This window comes from Barbatula barbatula, assembly GCF_947034865.1.
Source record: "Barbatula barbatula genome assembly, chromosome: 6".
NCBI lineage: Eukaryota > Metazoa > Chordata > Actinopteri > Cypriniformes > Nemacheilidae > Barbatula > Barbatula barbatula.
This window is the reverse complement of record NC_136765.1, coordinates 22908393-22926085: the sequence shown is the minus strand read 5'-3', so window position 1 is coordinate 22926085 and position 17693 is coordinate 22908393. Positions and strand designations below refer to the sequence as shown.

At 36.3% G+C, this 17693-nt stretch overlaps 3 protein-coding genes across 10 annotated transcripts in view; 2 read left to right on the top strand and 1 right to left on the bottom strand.

The window, feature by feature from the left end:
- Positions 1 to 5662: 5662 nt before the first annotated feature.
- On the top strand, positions 5663 to 9562 carry lrrc57 (leucine rich repeat containing 57). Its single transcript, XM_079459305.1, has 6 exons — positions 5663 to 5906; positions 6678 to 6817; positions 6900 to 7035; positions 7338 to 7606; positions 7715 to 7900; positions 8336 to 9562. Exons 2-6 carry the CDS (start codon positions 6734 to 6736, stop codon positions 8375 to 8377), a joined length of 717 nt encoding a protein of 238 aa, XP_079315431.1. The 5' UTR covers positions 5663 to 5906; positions 6678 to 6733; the 3' UTR covers positions 8378 to 9562.
- A 308-nt stretch (positions 9563 to 9870) lies between these two features.
- Positions 9871 to 13361, bottom strand: brms1la (BRMS1 like transcriptional repressor a). Of its 6 annotated transcripts, none has more exons than XM_079459302.1 (11): positions 13162 to 13319; positions 12894 to 13072; positions 12660 to 12750; positions 12443 to 12570; positions 12235 to 12314; positions 12028 to 12124; positions 11845 to 11934; positions 11704 to 11768; positions 11580 to 11619; positions 11192 to 11321; positions 9871 to 11088 (listed from the first exon to the last, which is right to left on the bottom strand). In XM_079459302.1, the coding sequence occupies exons 2-11, from the start codon at positions 13027 to 13029 to the stop codon at positions 10971 to 10973; spliced, it is 975 nt and encodes a 324-aa protein (XP_079315428.1). In that variant the 5' UTR covers positions 13030 to 13072; positions 13162 to 13319; the 3' UTR covers positions 9871 to 10970. The 6 variants fall into 6 exon arrangements, with proteins under 6 accessions (XP_079315428.1, XP_079315423.1, XP_079315424.1 ...); XM_079459297.1 differs by having other exon boundaries at positions 10073 to 11088; positions 12894 to 13058; positions 13162 to 13343; XM_079459298.1 differs by having other exon boundaries at positions 10083 to 11088; positions 12894 to 13055; positions 13162 to 13361.
- Positions 13362 to 14122: 761 nt separating this feature from the next.
- ralgapa1 (Ral GTPase activating protein catalytic subunit alpha 1) overlaps positions 14123 to 17693 on the top strand; it is a 52696-nt gene continuing 49125 nt past the window's right edge. For all 3 annotated transcript variants that reach the window (XM_079459437.1, XM_079459436.1, XM_079459438.1), the window contains exon 1: positions 14123 to 14469. In XM_079459437.1, the coding sequence (XP_079315563.1) occupies positions 14364 to 14469 (106 nt within the window). In that variant the 5' untranslated portion in view covers positions 14123 to 14363. The remainder of the gene's footprint in view (positions 14470 to 17693) is intronic.

Genomic DNA, 17693 nt, shown 5'->3' with positions numbered 1-17693 from the left:
AAAGTGTTTCCCCAAGACGTCAGGATGTTTTTAAAACATGGTTTAAAACAGTATGACTTCTTTATTTTTGCTGCAAACGCAAAATCAAAGATTTGGCATTTGTCAAACATACATTTTCTTTAAATAATAAAAGTGAAAGGGGAGCTGGGGTCACCATTCCCTTTTATTAAAAGTATAAAAGAAGTTCATGCCTTTCAAAATTGTCCCTTTAATCATACTATGATATTGTTCTTAGGCCATAAAACCATAAAACACTCTTGTTAAATGTGACGCACGCCAGTGACCTACATGTGGGACTTTCAAAGGGTCCAGGAATCGTACAACTGCTGCTTTCATACCCACGGAAAGAACCGAACATTCAGGAACGGGAAGTGTTGAAGTGACCCAAATCTAAGCACAAATTTAGAGAATCTTTGAAATATGACAAATTACATGTTTCCACTCAGCGTAATTTTTTACTTAGCATATTTTTTTCATAACTGTGAGATTAACGTTGGCCAACATTGTTTTTTTTTTTAAACAACTAAATGTACATCATGAATGCAGTTATCATTATTGCTATTTTTATCTTTTTTTATCATTTTGAATGTCACTTTTATTGATTTAATCATTTCCACATAAGACACTGTGTTTTTCGTATGTGTGTGTGTTTGACGTTAGAACTTATGAAAGCATTTGGTATAAGAATTTATTTATTACTAAAGTTCATATTTAGACTTTAATAGCAAACAGCAACAGGTTTAAGGTCATTTTGGACTAGTGCTTATTTTTTAAAGAAAACATTTTATCACCATGATTAGCTTCTTGATTTTCTTGAATACCGCAAGCAAAACATTTATTGTGGAGAACCTTCTAATGCTATATTATAAAGTTTGTGCATTTCTTTTTTTCCTTTGATCAGAGGAGGTGAAATGAGGTCAGCGAGATGCTGAGTAGCTTCCGTCGCTGACTGCGCAACTGTTTGTGCAAATGTTTGTCATCAGTCAGTTCGAAAGCGAGTAAAAAACCTACCGAGAGGATTCCCGCATTGGTGCCCGCCACATCAAAGAACAAGATAATGGTGACATAATGCGGGGTTAAGCCACAGATGGCCAAAATACACCTGTACATTAATGGAAGGCACACACTTTTATCTAACTACATCTGACACTATTGCAAAGATCATTATAATTGCTTTATGATTTGGTGTTTGTGAATGTTTAGATATTGTGAAATAACATGAGGCGGTGAGTGTTTACTTATTTTTGCGTTGGTTTGTTTTTGTATTTGTAAATAAGTGTAAATACGATGAAGATTTCTAAAACACAATTTAAATATAGGTCATTCCGAAAGAAACATGATCTATTTTAGAATATTGACCAAAAAAGGAGCTGATATCTAAGGCTGCGTGGGTGGTGTAAATAGGCCGGTTCGCACTCTTTTGATACAGTTGACCTTACCACAAACACTATCAGTGAGAGAGATCTATGAAGAGCGCTTCTCATTCTGATGCTGGGATAAGCCTCCATTCTACAGTATACCAGAATATCACAATGTCTCTAAACATGATATTACATCCAATCGCATTGCTCCTATGTCCTGACAAACAGTTACGGTGAGACTCTGGAGATGGTTTGGATATGATTGATACCACTTTAGATAATTACGTTTCATTATTCATTTTCAGGTCATGTAAGGAGTGCATGGCTTTTTTTGCTTACTCACACAACCTCTTATGTAACCTTTTGATTCTTCTTCCTACCTGTAGGGGTGTACAAGGATGTATTTTATCATTGTTCTGGTGATGTAACTTTAAAAAACTGATCTGTTTTACAAAGACACATGCATTTATGACCCTGCTAAATGGTTCCATTAACATCCAAAGAACCCTTCTGTGTCGTGAACGGGGTGAAAGAACCCAAGTGCAAGAATTACTGCCTATTTATCATTGTTTTCCCATCCTCAATTAAATGTGTTCAAGTTCAAATTGTTTACAATAAATGCAATCCCAAGCAATGTTCTTTTATGCTGTTCCCAATGAAAAGACCATCTTAAACCAACATGAATGACCAGCTCCAGGCTTTTTTGCTGGTTATACTGGTCTAGCTGCTGCTGAGCCTTTTTGGTGATGCTGGTTGACCAAGGTGGTCTTGCTGACTTAGAAGACCATTGCTTGTGGTTAAGGTGTCTGTTGGGCACAAACCAAAATCACGTGCTTGTAAATTGTTATGTTGAAAGTCATTTTAAATTATTATTGTTAGCTGAATTTTCCATAAGAAAGAAAAGATGAGGTCTCGGATGATGGATGTTTCCTTGACATCCATGAGATTAAACGGAAAGCAAATGGAAACTTGCTGAAAGGGATAGTTCACCCAAAAATACTGTCACCATTTGCTCACCCTCCTGTTGTTTCAAACCTGCATGACTTTCTTTCTCTGCAGAACACAAAAATGAAGTGAATAAATGATGACAGAATTATTTGGGTGAACAATCCTCGTAAGTCTTCTGCATCTCAGATGTTTCTCCTGAGAAAAAGAGCAAAGATTTTCACAAATGTCTCCATTAGAGTTTCAGAAGAGATCTCAACAATGTCACAAACTGAGCTCACATTTGCCAAGTCTTCAAAAACCTTAATAAAACCATTGTTAAAGATGCAAATTCAGATCTACACAATCTACATTCCTTGTACAGCTCCGTAATCTTAATGTAATTTAACAATTGTCTCATTTGTTTCTATTTTCATTTCTCCTAAACACTTTGAGTGATTAAAAACTGAGATTAAATTTAAATTAACTTTTATCCGGAGGTCGGATTACTGGAAGATGTGGCAAAATGTAGGTCTTAACAAATAACCCATCACTTATCAATTTGATCTGATGATGAAATCCAGGTCAGAGAGAGGCCCGATTATCTATGCAATCACGAACAGGCATGACATAAATAGATGAAGTAAAAGAGAAGCATCTTCACATTGGAAGAGGATAAGATGGCATTTAAGATGTTTCAGAGCTCCTTCAACGCTAAATACATGGTAAAACAACAAAAATTAGAATAGATATTGAATATAGTTAGTTACTGAAAATACTTAGTCTCGTATTATTTTCTTGCGAGTGTTAACTCGCAATAGCTAAAACAACAATACATTAAAACATTTTTGTAACGGTTTGATGCTCTCCAAAAATGGGTTGATTTTTTTCTATGTGGATGAGTTGATACGATCACAAACTATAAACTTAACAGATAATGTTCTTTCTCGCAGGTTTTGCTGGGCTGTGTGCTGGTGAGCCTTGCATCTGCCAAACAAGGACAGAAACAAATATGTGACACCGCTTTCACAATTTCCAGTGACTATGTTATGCCTCAGGCGGAAAACACGGAGGGGAATGGCAACATTCACGATCGATCGCTATCACCGTGGACCTGGATGTGAGTTGTCAAGTGTCTTACTATAGTGCTAAATCGCTGAACCGAATCAGATTGTATCTAGTCAAATGAGCGGGACCAAATTATCAAAGATTTAGAGAGCTGAAGATTAATGTAGGTCTCTTTTTAAAAACAACAAATTTATTACATGTACAATATGTATTCAAGTACTGTATATTTATGGCCAAGTTGTGAAATAAAATGACAGTAGGTTTAAGGTCATGTGACATCCGTGTGAAACATCATTTAAAGTGTGTTTGGGTTGATCCTAGGCTTTGTTTTCTCTGCTTTCAGACCGACGATTTCTTCACACAGGATACCAAATGTCATCTTTGAAGCCCATTGCAATACAGAGTTCTGCAGCTATCCTGACAGTGAGGTGGATGAGAGACTTAACTCTGTGCCCATTTATCAAGACATACTGGTGCTGAAACAGGATACGCAAGACAGGAAGTGTTTCAGGGCCACTTATGAGAGCATTGTAGTGGGCTGTACATGTGTATGGGCAAAAACATCCTGAAATGATGTGTGTTTCGGTGTTCAACATTGAGACGGCCTTGTTTCTGGCAAGTGCATTTTGCAACAAGCCTTTGTGTATTGTAAGTTACATAGAGCAAGTTAGCAAGTTCCTAAAGTACATTTATTTATTTAGCAGGCCCTTGCTTTTAAGTTGTTTGTCAAAATAGTGTTTTAGTATTTAAATATGGTCAATCGATAAACGCAAGACAAAGTTTACTGCCTGTGACAATGAAGTGTTTTTTCATCCCTGCTGATAATGCAAGACCAAGTTTACTGCAATAAAGTGTTCTTTTTTAATCTTTCATTTGCATCCTTCCTAAAAAAAACATTAGAAAGCAAATAGAAACAGAATCACGGAAATAAAATTCCATAATGAACCATTTTTCCATTAAATCCATTACAAAATTCCATTTGGTGGTGTGTTTTGGCCATTTTTGCAATAGGATAAATCTGTCTGATAACACTCCACTATTAGAATCCATAACATACCAGTAGACACCACTACACTTTCCATTAAACCAATACAAATCACTTCAAAACCATTACAACTTCTTTCTATTGTTTTTTTAGCAGGGGTAGAGAAATATTTTGTAATTGTTAAATGCCTATTGGGTTGTAATGGCATTCTGATATACCATAAGTGATGGTTTCTGTTGGATTTCTATGTTTTTTGTTATCAGTGAGAATGTACATTTTGAAGGTCTCACTTTGTGTCCAACAGAACAAAAAATATACAATATTGTTTTCCTACTATGATGTCACAGAACTGAAAATTGATAACATTATTACAAGTATATTTCTTTGTGTTTAGCAAACCAAATAGATGTATATAGCGTTGAAACAACCCAAGAGTGAGTAAACGATGACAGAAATGTAATTTTTGAGTGAACTATCCCTTTTTTAACAGTGGCATGTTTTACCACGTAGGATGTGGTCTAACAGCTCTTAGAAAAAGTTCCAAACCAGTGTCTGCAAAACTACAATAACCACTACAGTTATTGTTGCTACAACACACCGTGTAACTTGCCAGGAAAAACAATTGAATCAAAAATGATAGCTGCATCATGCCTACAATAGCATCATCAGCTAAATGCCATTAAATCAAATCCCTTTATTGTCACTCAACCATATATACAAGTGTAGGTGAAAAACTTGTGTGCAGTGCCGACCATCATGGCAGTACAGATAACTGACAAGAATTACAATACAAATAGACATTTTCCTGTACACGTTTACACAATAAACATTACTGTACTTGTTTAACCATAGTACAACGAATGACACAGAATTAACATATAACTACACACCAGCAAATGTACACACAATGTGCGTAGTGTAGCCTACAGTGTACACCCATTACACGATTACTTTATGTAGTGCCTAATTCCACAATCCATTGATTCTTTCGGTTCCCATTCACCATCGAACCAAAGAACCCAACACATCACCACTCACCAGTAACCCACAGAGACCAATATAGTGTTCAGTAAAACCAGTGCAATTACCATTACAACCATTAAACCCGTTAGAGATCGCTTTCACTATCATCCAAAAATAATAAATATATAAGATATATGTACGGCCTTCACATTTTTATAACGGAGTGATTTTGCTAAGTGTTTGCATGAAGTCAGAGCACGTTTAACCATGTATTTAACATCCATGCCACTAGGTGGCGAAACACAAAAAATAAACGGGAAGCTGCATTCATCTATTACTGCCACCTAACGGTGTGTTAGAAATATTACACCCGCAGCCTCGGTGCGATTGTGTGTTTGATTTAGACATAAACAAAGTTGTTTAGATCACCCGTTGTAAAGGACTACTTGCTTTTATCCACAGCTATTACACTTCCTAGTTAGATGCAATTCGAGCGCTTGATGACGTTTTAAGCGTTACCCAACGTGCTCTTTTAAATTGTTCATTCCCTCAGATTGCGAATAAACTGTGGATTTACAGCTAGCCTGTCGAGCTAGCTGGCTATGGTATGTATTATTATTTTTCAATATAACATTAGATACTCACTGTGCATGATGCAACGTGATTTGTATGTTTATGACAGCTCGCTGATAGTTTGACAGACGGTTTATTCATGCGAGGACAGCTCAATCCATAAATGTGTTTACGTCAGAGATGATTATGTCATTATTAGGGGTGCTTACCGTGCTTTTACTGTGGCAACAAGTGTTGTCAGCTTATACTTAATATTCGACTAGGGATCTTTTTTACAACAATGACATTTTCCAATTGACAGACATTGTGAGTTGAATACGTAAACCTGCTATAGTTTATTTTAACTTGTGTTTATGTAGTGTCTAATGCACTAAAGTTTTAAGGTATCCAAGAAGCAAATATGGTTTGTTCGTGGTTACTGTGGTCTAACTACTACTATTATTAATATACTGCAGGAACCATGGAACATTTGTTTAATATAATGTACACCAATACTTTAAACTTTCAGCTGTGATGGTCAGAAGTAACTTTTTTATTTGTAATGCTCAAACATTACATTTATGTGTTTGACAGATGCTTTTATTCAAAGTGCATTACAGGCTATACATTTTAAAACTCCAATAAATATTAGCTTTGTAAAATAATATATATTATTGTAATTTAAAGGCATAGAACGAGGTGTTGGTTATATCTAATTGAGGACGAGTTTGCAAAAAGTGATCAAACTGTGTCATTTCATCAGCTCTATACATTTCTTCAATGCTGTGGTTCGACTATTAGAAACCTTGTTTTGTTTCTTCTAGTGTGTTTCCTGATATTACAGTCAACAGAACAGCATTAGCTGTGTTATATTTTGTAAATGGGGAACAGCGCTCTCAAAGCTCATTTAGAAACCTCTCAGAAGACTGGAGTCTTTCAGCTGACCGGAAAGGGTTTGACCGAGGTAATTATATTCACCACTCGGATGCACTTAGCCGGAGCTTTCTCGTGGATTATTGACGGGTTGGATGTTTTTGTTTATACAGTTTCCAGAGGAACTACAGAAGCTCACTGGAAACCTGCGCACCGTCGATCTGTCCAGCAACAAAATCGAGGTCCTTCCTGACTTCATAGGAGGCTTCCAGCAGCTTAAGAGTCTCACCATTATCAGCAATAAGCTGTGTAAGTGTCAACAAATACTGTAGTTTAGTGTTTACTGTAGATGTAGATTAACTGATGCTTATTTTATATTGAGTTTTATTGTTTTACACATCTTTACATGTTGTGGTGGTGTTTTGAATTGGTTTTCACCCTCTCTGACACTTAAAACCAATTAAATTGCTATTTTTGCTACTGTATATTGTGTCTGTAAATGACCTCTGTGGTGATTGGCTGACCTATTTACATGTAAAATGAGAACATCCCAGCCTCGAAGTTGCTGAATGTCAAATAGGTTTTGATATAAGTTTATTTTACCTGCACAGCCAGTCTACCAAATGACATCGGAAAGCTCAAGAAGCTGGAAACTCTCATTTTAAATGGAAACCAGTTGAAGCAGCTTTCTGCAGGTGTGGGTCAGCTGAAGGCCCTGCGGACCCTCAGCCTGTCTGGAAATCACTTTAAAGAGTTTCCCAGTGGACTCGGCTCCCTTCGCCACCTTGATGTCCTGGACCTGTCTAAAAATAAAATCCAGGCTGTTCCGGCAGAAGTGGCCGAACTGCAGGCCATTGAAATCAACCTCAACCAGAACCAGGTGAGTTTATCAATGACATATCACACTGATCATGTTTTTCTGATCAGATGGACATAAACACAATGTACAACCAAGGAGTGTTGAACTTTGTGCTGTATCGTTCTTCAGATTTCGAGCCTGTCTCCAGAGGTGTCTCGTGCTCCCAGACTGAAGGTCTTGCGTCTGGAGGAAAACTGTCTGGAACTTGCCTCTATCCCTCCTTCTATCCTCACAGACTCACAGGTGTCGCTACTCTCCGTGGAGGGCAACTTGTTTGAAGTTAAAATGTTGCGTGACCTGGAAGGATATGATAAGGTAGGTAATGTTAAAAATCAAATAACATACATTTGTGCCAGTTTAGAAATTAGGATGAAGTAATACTTAAACAAATGGTTTGCTATAAATTCTTTCATCGTTTGCTGGTATCATTTCACACTTTATTGGTATAGGACATTAACATTAGACAGTTTTTCACAGGCACTCCACAAGAAAAAAAGATTTGCAATACAAGTATACTCTCAGCTTGGTTCTGTGTAACTCGTCCTCTTTAGCAAATATCATGCATAATGTATTTTCAAGATTCACAGTTTAGATGTTCAAGTTTGAATGTAAAACAAAACTGGTCTAAGTATTTATTTTTTAAACAAAGGCTGTCCAAAGCTATGAAAAGATTCTAGAAGTAGGAATTTTCAGAAAAACAAATTTTGATTTTCCCACATTTGCCTCACGCAGTCATGTGTTTTTCCTTAGTACATGGAGCGCTTCACTGCAACCAGAAAGAAATTTGCGTGAAGTGTGTGAAGGAGAATTCATCTAGTGCCAGGCTGCCCTCTGCGCTGGCACCGGCTTCACCAGACGGTTCAGCAGACAGTAATGGAAACTACAGAAGAACAGTCTGGATTCCTATATAACGACAACTCCGAGACCCAGACCTGCTGCTTATTAACGTACAGAGAGCACCTGTATGATTATAAATTATTCTATGGACTGTGCATTTAACTTTCTTTTGCAAAGATGTTATGAACACAAATGCAGCGCTGACTCAACGTCCTGAAGGTATTTACACTGCACGGTGGTTTATTGCATATTCAAACACACTAATGCCAGGTCTATTTATAGAAGGTCTGTCCTTCAGTATACCAACTTACATTCTACGTACTGTACTCTTCGAACTATGTGCTATTTCCTAGCATTTAAAAATCTTTTTAATGCTTTAGAGTTGGCAGCCATTTTGGCCAATAAATAATTGGCTTTTTGTTTCTGTAATTTTCTTTTTATAAGAACATCAATGAGAAGTTATTTGCTCAAGACTGCTGGGAGATATTGTGTGGTATAACAGTATTGCAGCAACGTTTCCGTTACAAATAATTTGCTTTTATGCTATATAATGAATGCCTACTTGGATGCAGTGAATGTGATTATATATATTTATATAAATCACATAATTAAAATCATGTATATTTATGCTAAATCTAACCATTTCCTGGCGTTGCTGTCTACTTACACAATTGAATGTCATCTGTTGTCTTTCGCGAACATTGTGATTCTTGCAGTCAATCTATGCAATTTATATTTCAAACATCTGAAGATTGTGTGGGTTTTTTATATGATGCATTTTATATGATCAGCATCAGTAACATTTACCCAAAAGCATCTAAATCACACCAATAAACTAATGTTTAAGTTCTTGCTTCTCAATGTACTGAACACCTAACTTACTGCTTTGAGCTACAACATTAACCTGCAAAATAAAGCTTACTTTGTATTAGACAAAATTGCACTTGAATTTCCTCAAAATGTATATATATATATTATTAAATGCTCAGTTATGTTTTATTTTTGCTTAACAAACTACTTAGACACTAAAGCACTCCCATCTGAACATCTTAATGTCTGTTGTATGTTGTCCTCTACTGATGTTGTATATAGTAAATATTTGAGTGAAAGACTTTATATTAAACATGACATAAGAAGGCCAAGTTGATAGAAGAGTAAATTACCCAGTCTGTTTAAAAGGATTAAAACATATATTGGCTTAGTTATTTTAGCCCCAGTTTCACAGACTAAAATAAATTTTGAGCTGTCTTAACTGAAAATAACTTTCAAGATAGCCTTGTCAATCTAACAGATTGCCAACTGGCGTTCAGGGGTGTATTCCAGAAAGCAGGTTATGTAAACAGCATTTTGTAAACAGGTTTTGGGTTAATCAACCCACAGTTCAGGGTTAATCTGATGGTAAATTAACACAGCTTTCTGGAATACACCCCAGATCTCGCAACTTTTAACGACCCAACCAGTTCTTGGTGGATGAAATCAAGTCCCACCCAAAATTTTTCCTCATCTCATGAGGTTTTATTAGTGTATGTCACGATACTGAAAAAAACATGCCATTAACTAAGGCATGGTCCTGGCTTAGGTTAAGCCTTGTCTATGAAACCGGGCCTTAAAGTTTTAAATAACATTATAACAAAATACTGTTACTTAATGACACCGTTTTAGAGCTCAGTGATACATAAAAAATCATTGCTCGGTACTTTCAATATGTTATATTTGGAAGTTTGTTCAACATCATTTCATAAGAAAAAACACATTCAGCACAGAATTATCAAAAATATAGACAAATCTGAAAAATATATAAAACACAAGTACACCAAAAATTCAGATGGTGGCGCTGTAACTCCAATGACAACAGTGAACCAGAACTGAAGTGTGTGAATTACAAAAAGTATTGAGCACAATTATGGCTTGTTTAAACTGTAAATAGAGCAGCAAGAGTATCTCTTCTTCAAACACAGAAAACATTAAACCGCTAACATCCTGGTTATCAGCTGAGACTTTTGAATACTGTGGTAACATCTTTTTTACTCCCTGCTAAAATGGCTTGCACATCTGTAATTTATTTTAAGATGCTGCACAAACAAGACCGATTCATTTAACTGTCACCAAAGACAAGTGTTCAAACTTTCCATTTATGCATGAAAACAGTAATATGTAAAACAAACAGGTAAACATTGGTGGGCAGACATGGTATTACAAAATACAACACCAAACTCCATTCATGTACATTTAACTGAAAATTCATTAAATGATCTTAACATCCTTGAATGAAAAGGAAAATGAACCTAATATCAAAATACAAAAGTACCCATAATTATATTACAATTTTGACCTTGTTTATAGTAGTAATAATTGTACAAATGGCACTGCATTGAACAAAGAATGAGAGTACAAGAACATCAACACTGTTGTCTTCGCAAACAGTCAATACATCAACTTATTCATTTTTAAACACCAAAAAAGTATTTAAACGTGATTTACTGTACAATAAAGACACTGTCAAACATTCCCGACTGCTGCACTGAAAAGCTATCGGGTCTCGCATGGATCAGGCATGTTTTATGGTGTATTTGCCTTTCTGGAGCTGTGAGATGTAGAGTTTTGACTTGCTCCCATCGATCCGTTTGAACCACACCTCATCCTGATTGATTGTAGTTATTACAGCGCTGTATGAAAGAGAGACAGTGGAGAACAATAACTCACAAAAGTCTGCAGAGAGATCAATACGGGCTTGAGTGTATTTTAGAGCTGGTTACTCAAATTTCTCACCTCGTGGGGAACTCGTCTTTTTTGTCGATACATATGGCCTGACCGCGGGCGTACCACTCGCTGTCGTAAAAAAGCCGTCCATCTTCGGAGCGTGCGCTGTGTTGATGTTTGTCACTCTTTGAGGATGCGACTACAAAATGCAAAATTCTATTGTTACGATTATAACTTTATGAACATTTGACACAATGAAGCAATCAAAATAGATATTGATGAAGCGATTTCCTAACACTAAGCAGATGCTTCATGTAAATTTGATGGTAAATCTAAAGTCATTTTTGTAATAGAGAAACATTAATCTATCTGTAACAAGAGTTATTAGTAGGATGTGCATGTGATCATTTTTTTATATCTAATTTACGCAATGCCCTATTGTATAAAATGATCTTACCATCAGTTTTACCTCTGTGAGGTCCTAATGTTACCATGGCCTACAAGATATAAATATGATAAATAATTTACATAACAAAGCCATTTATTCTTTACACGGAGCTAAAAAATTTCATAGCACCAACCTTTCTGATAGTGGTCCAATCCTCCAGTATATCCAAATCTTGCAGCATATAAACAATATATGGGCGTGTCAGTGTTAAGAAACATACTGTTGCTTATGCAAATTACTTTAGGAATATTCAGCAAGGTGCAGTAAAGGATATCTGACACAGCGACAGGCTTTTTCTTTTTGTCCGGACTGAACGGATCTTTCTTCTTGTTTTTTCTCGACTGTAACTCATCATTCCAGATCTCTGTGGATGAAGAATAACAAAGACAGCATAAATAACACCAAAGTAGAAGTGGGAGGGCTAAAACTGGATCGGCTATATTCAGCATTACAGCACCTGAGGTAATATCAATGCTATGACGGTCTTCTTCCAAACGTCTGATCTTCTCTTCTAATTCACTCTGAACTGTATCCAATAATAGCAGTTTCTCGCTCTGAAAGAGACAATGCGAACAGATTTAGAGAGCACTTTGAAAATCATCGTCTTCTAACTGGCAGACATTTGGCAATTTTAAATGGTTTGAATACATCTTAAAACACTCACCTCCCAATGCTGGAAAGCTGCTTGAGTTTCACAGTCATATTTATTCTTCACAGAATCCAAGCACAGCTCTCTGTAGATGCCTTCAAGTATAAATTGAGCAAATTATGTGTTTAGAAATATATCCCCCTTGTTTTCTAAAATCACTTTATACAAATACACACTTTGATAAACACGTTTACTGCACGTTTGGTTAGGACATCACACTGACCTGCAACTTTTGTTCTAATTTGCATATTCTCCTGAAGTGTGGCAAGAGGCTCCAGGTACTCTGGGGCTTTTCCTGACATCACTTCCTGGAGTTTGGCATCCACTTGATTCAGGCGCTCTTTGTATAACCTGATAAAACAGATGTACATGATTGAAAATGCATATGCATGCATGTATAACATCGCTTATAAATAGGAACAAATGATCAGTTTACATACTGGTCTTTGAGGTCAGTAAACTGTTTTTCAAGATTGTTCATTTCGTCAAGGCATTCTATTCTTCTCCTTTCACAGTCTTCATCGTCCATTTCTGCATTGTCGGATATTTGTATAAAATAAATGAATCAAAGGTAATATTTTGACGTGTCAGCTGACTGTAAGCAATACACATAATATAATGAGTAGAAAAAAAGCTAAATTACTCCATAGTTGTTGCAGATAGCTGATGTTTACCTGAACTTTCTCCATCCTCAGACACAGACGAGGTTTCGGTTTCCTCATCCTCTGAACTGCTCCCATCTTGCTCTGCAAAATCCACCTCCATCTCTTCATGGTTGCTCTCTTTCTTCTCTCTAGCGTGCACTGGCATTATACTCTGACGAAATCTGCAGACAGCTTCTTTGAAAGTAGTGCTGAAGATTAAAGATATGCCAAACGTGTTTGTTAGCGTAACGTTGGTGTTAAAATGCTAAAAACAAAACATACAGAAGTCAACATGTACCTTGCGAACAAACGGTTAAATCCTGCAGAATAGCATTGTTCGTAGTTCACCCTGGATATAATAATACAACGTAATGGATCGCTGTTTTTATTAAGTCTATCTGGAATTTTGTCACCAAAAAATCTATGTTTTACTACATTAGCCAAAACAAGCTCCACTGTGAAATGCAGTCTCTGGCGCGGAATGTACGTTACTGTAGCACTCTGGGGTTTGTAGTTTTTTGAGACAAAGCTCCACCCAGCACTGCTGGTCCTACTAGACAAGTGAACTACATTTCCCATTCGTCACGGGCTCTGTGCTCATGGCTTTAAAATAGACCGTATAAATCTATCGACGACGGGGTAAAATGATTGTGTGATTATAATTTTAAATAACAACAACATTTGTGTTAGTCTTTGTCTTTTATACTATAAATGATTTGCAATATCGGACACTTTTCGACCGTCGTCCACACTCACAGCTTGTGTTTCAATTTCTTCAATTAATTTAATGTATTTTTATTGCTTAAAACAATATACAAATAATAACAGTTGAAAACAGAACAAAAACAGACAAGAATAAACAAAAAAAATCACAAATGGGAATCATGTAACTTAAACATATTGATAAATTATGATAATTACATGACACTGAAAAAAGGAAAGGAATTACAAACAGATGTTTTTAAGGCCTTTTGTTCTCAGACAACTTAATTGAAAAGAGGTATTTTTCAAGTTCTTTCAAAAATATGAAAAATGTCCTTTTTTGACGTAGCAATTTGACTTTTATTTTGTAAAATTATTGTAAATAAAAATAACAATATACATTATTATGTATATTATAACATTATTATATAGCAAACATGGTGAGTCTTTAACTTTACCAAAGTTAATTCGTCAACCGTGTCCTGTGGAGTATAATGCTGTTATTGTGCCTCATGACGTCTGAGCGTTGAATAGCTCTGGCATCGATGAAGCTGTTTGTGTTCATGTCGCGGCGTCCTCCGCCATGTTTGCAGATCTTCCGAGAGGTGTGTAGTTCACAGAAGAGGGCTGCCTGCTCTTTTTCTTTTGTCCGACCTCCTCTGCAAAAATGCACCCCTCGCCACTAATTCATCACGTTTCCTCACGAGCCATAACACCTTTTGCTCCGTGAGTGTGTCAGATCCGCACATGACGGAGGGAATTAACTGAAGATTAACATTAGCTCTTCAACATCTCGGAATGTTCTCAAAAAAACCTCATGGAGATGTCAGGAAATCGACACAGAAAGTGCTCGACCCTAAAAAGGACGTGCTGACAAGATTGAAACACCTGAGAATCGTTATTGGTGAGAATGAGCATTTGTTTTCATTATATCGTGTCAGTGGTGTTGTCTTGCATAGAGCTAGCATGCTAGATGTGGATATGAGAATGGAGCAGTGTTCAGTGGGGTCTCGTATTATTTTGTAGTTTTAAAACATACAAACAATCATTTAGGAGTTGACAAGTAAAAAGTGTGTCTCGTTTTGCATTTGTTTTTATCGTGCGTCTTATTCTTGCATGGTTGCTTGAGTTGAGGTTTGACACTCATAGTGTATTTGCAATGGTGTATGTTATGATCTGTCATTTATTGCTTTTATTTCAAAACCTGTGTAATGGAAACTGTTTAGATGTCAATCTGACACTAAATCTATTTTTACAGTTTACAAACATGAACATTTGTATAAAGTCCTATTTTATTTATTTGGATGTTCTGTCTTCTGCTTTATTTAATATTTATTCATTTGATGCAGTTATTTTTTGGTGTCACGGTGTCAACAAGAAATATAAGTGGTAAAACTTTACAACAATGTTGTATTTGTTAACATTGGTAAACCTTTAAACAAATGTGAATTTTTTTGTTAAAACAACAATTTTTTTGTTAAAAGAATTAGTTTTGTTAATGTTAGTTCATACACCGCAATTGCGCATGTAAGTTCATTGTGATTGTGGAATGACTAATGTTAACAGTTACAACTTTTGAAGGTTTTGTAAATGATAAAATAATAAACATTATGTTCAATTAATGCTGTAGAAATATTGTTTATTATTGTAGTTTTTTTTTTTTAAATAATTTTGACAAAAAATTATTATGAAGTGTTACCCTATAAGTTATTTTGGATATAATGTATGATGTGTCATGCTCATTCAAGCCTTTTATTGCGTAAAAAGTTGAACAGCCGTTTGTTTGGGTGGAGGAGGGCAGCAAAGATTTGATTCTCCAGGACTGGGTGTAACATCTCTGAATACCAGAAATAAACAAGCACTTCCTCTGGGATTGGTCTAGGAAGTCACAAGCAATGCATCTCAGGATTGTTTTTGAGTTGTTTGGCTGTAACGCTCCACACACTTCCCGGTGAATGTTGGACGTGAAAACACTTTATATAACACCACAGATTTCACTCAGTGCAGTTGCTTTTCCTCGGGGTGGTGTGAAAGTGTCATTTGAAATGTTGGCTTCAGCGGTCACGACCCATTTTTCGACCCTGTATTGCTCCGTGTGGCATTTCAGGCTTCCTGGTACCATTGTGTTGTACTTACAGTAGATGTTTGTTCTGAACCGAAAACGATGTGTTGCTATGAATGGCAAGGAAACGGCTTCATTGTAGGGCTGCATGCTATTCAAGAAAAATGTGATATGCGATAACTTAATAAATGATGCGATTTACAATCACTGTGACAATGCTTTAAATTGGTAAAAGCAGTTAACTTTAAGGATAGCAAAATAAGTTATTTTACTTTTATACTACATGACATGTTTCACATTCTTTCGAATCGTTGATCGTCTGCTACATGTCAGAGTATGCATACTCGCACATGCACAGACACAGGCACTAACATTCTCTCTGCATTGACCTAAACCTTTGACTATATACATCGCTTTTTGAAGTGTTAGGTGTCCAGTTGCAAAACATTGTTTCAAAAAGTATGATATGTTGTGTGCAGCACTTTTTCTAGTAACTTGACAATTGTTGTATTAGGCCAAATTCTATACACGTTATAGTGGGACTTCTATAAGTAATGTTAAATGTGGGGCATTTATTCAGCGGTGATGTACTTTGCTTTGTAAAGTGGGTTAGCATTCACGTATTAAAGAAAATTCACACCATCTACCCAAAAAAAGAACTGCGCTCAGTTAAGCTTTTGTGCATTGTTGGATCTGCGGAAGTGTAATGCAAACAGATGGGGGTGTGCAGAGAAATGGCAGGAACACTGATAGCAGTTTTGAGATAAGACATGTGACTGCAACTTCTTAACAACAAGTCCTCCAATGTGACAGTATAAGCCAGGTATAAAATATATTTAACGTTAAAATAAATGTATAATAAATATGTATATTTACAGTTCATTGACAGCAAAGTTTGTTTGGATGATTAAGGCCTACTACACTACATGAACATTCCTGTGTTTATAAATCTGTAGCATGCTGGACTTGAGAAATGTTGATCGACAGTAATATTTTATGTGAAGTCAATCTTTAAATGGGTTCTCGACAGATTGCTTCATGCTCTCTCATAATTTATGATCTAACTCTGATTTTAATTTAGGTTCTTGGTGTGAATGTCTTTACGGTGGTATTCGGTTTCTCTTTAAAGGCGGCGGCCATTATCTTGTGATTTTAGTTTGATGTTTAGTTCTGTCTGCCCTCTGCAGTGTGCTATTTAAGTTCACAAATATTTCAGACAGCCAGCGTAAGCACCATCCGTCTCTCTTTTGCGCTACATTTTCCGCCAAAGTTCTCATCAGTCTGTCTGTTGTTGAAGCTAGAGCTGTAGAGCTCACTGATAATGCTTTACCCTACTGGTCTGTATCTGTGTGGATATACTTGTTGAGCAAGCTGTACTCCTTCAGTGCTCATAGCATCTGTTTATCAGCGTTGATCTGTACCAGGTTTTGTTTCAAGCTCTGTAAACATACTGGGTGCAGGCAGGCACTTGAGTGATGTCTTTAGTCATCATGGGACTGTTTGGAACGGCCTGTATGCGGTATAGATGATAAGTGGAGCTGGAACCACAGACCGGATTTCTGTTCATGCACAAATATTGACGGGTGTGCTGAGCATAGTCATTGCCATTGGTGCAGATTTTCTTAACGTTAACTCATAATATTCGGTTCAGCATGAAATTGACTTGAATTCTATTTGGAGATGCACCTATATCCGATTATTCAGAGTGACATATCGGTCGTATACCGATTCTGAAGATTCAATTAATATTTCTTAACTTTCTGAATGTTATTAATTCATATAATGATTATAAATATTGAACAACAAACTGGTGATGTTTCTTAACATTTTCTATATACAGTGCTCAAATTCATTGCGTTTTCTTGTCCTCGTTTGATTGACAGGATAGAAGAAAATGTGAAAAAAATCTGATACAAGTTATTGGCCGATATATTGGTGCATCTCTAATTTAATTTCTTGCTGCTTTTTACAATAGCTGACATAAATGAGAAAATACACAATCAAAGGAGTATTCTGATTGTTATGTGAATCTAACAGACTGTCTGATTTAGTTTGTATTGCTTTTT

What these genes read in the sequence shown, in the direction of transcription:
- lrrc57 (XM_079459305.1), top strand. Translation starts at nt 6,734, where the DNA reads ATGGGGAACAGCGCTCTCAAAGCTCATTTAGAAACCTCTCAGAAGACT. An exon ending in CATTATCAGCAATAAGCTGT is followed by an intron (nt 7,036 to 7,337) that starts GTAAGTGTCAAC and finishes TTACCTGCACAG; the next exon opens with CCAGTCTACCAAATGACATC. An exon ending in TCAACCTCAACCAGAACCAG is followed by an intron (nt 7,607 to 7,714) that starts GTGAGTTTATCA and finishes ATCGTTCTTCAG; the next exon opens with ATTTCGAGCCTGTCTCCAGA.
- brms1la (XM_079459298.1), bottom strand. Translation starts at nt 13,029, where the DNA reads ATGCCAGTGCACGCTAGAGAGAAGAAAGAGAGCAACCATGAAGAGATG. An exon ending in AAAGCCTGTCGCTGTGTCAG is followed by an intron (nt 11,769 to 11,844) that starts ATATCCTTTACT and finishes TAACACTGACAC; the next exon opens with GCCCATATATTGTTTATATG. An exon ending in TCACAGAGGTAAAACTGATG is followed by an intron (nt 11,322 to 11,579) that starts GTAAGATCATTT and finishes TGCATTTTGTAG; the next exon opens with TCGCATCCTCAAAGAGTGAC.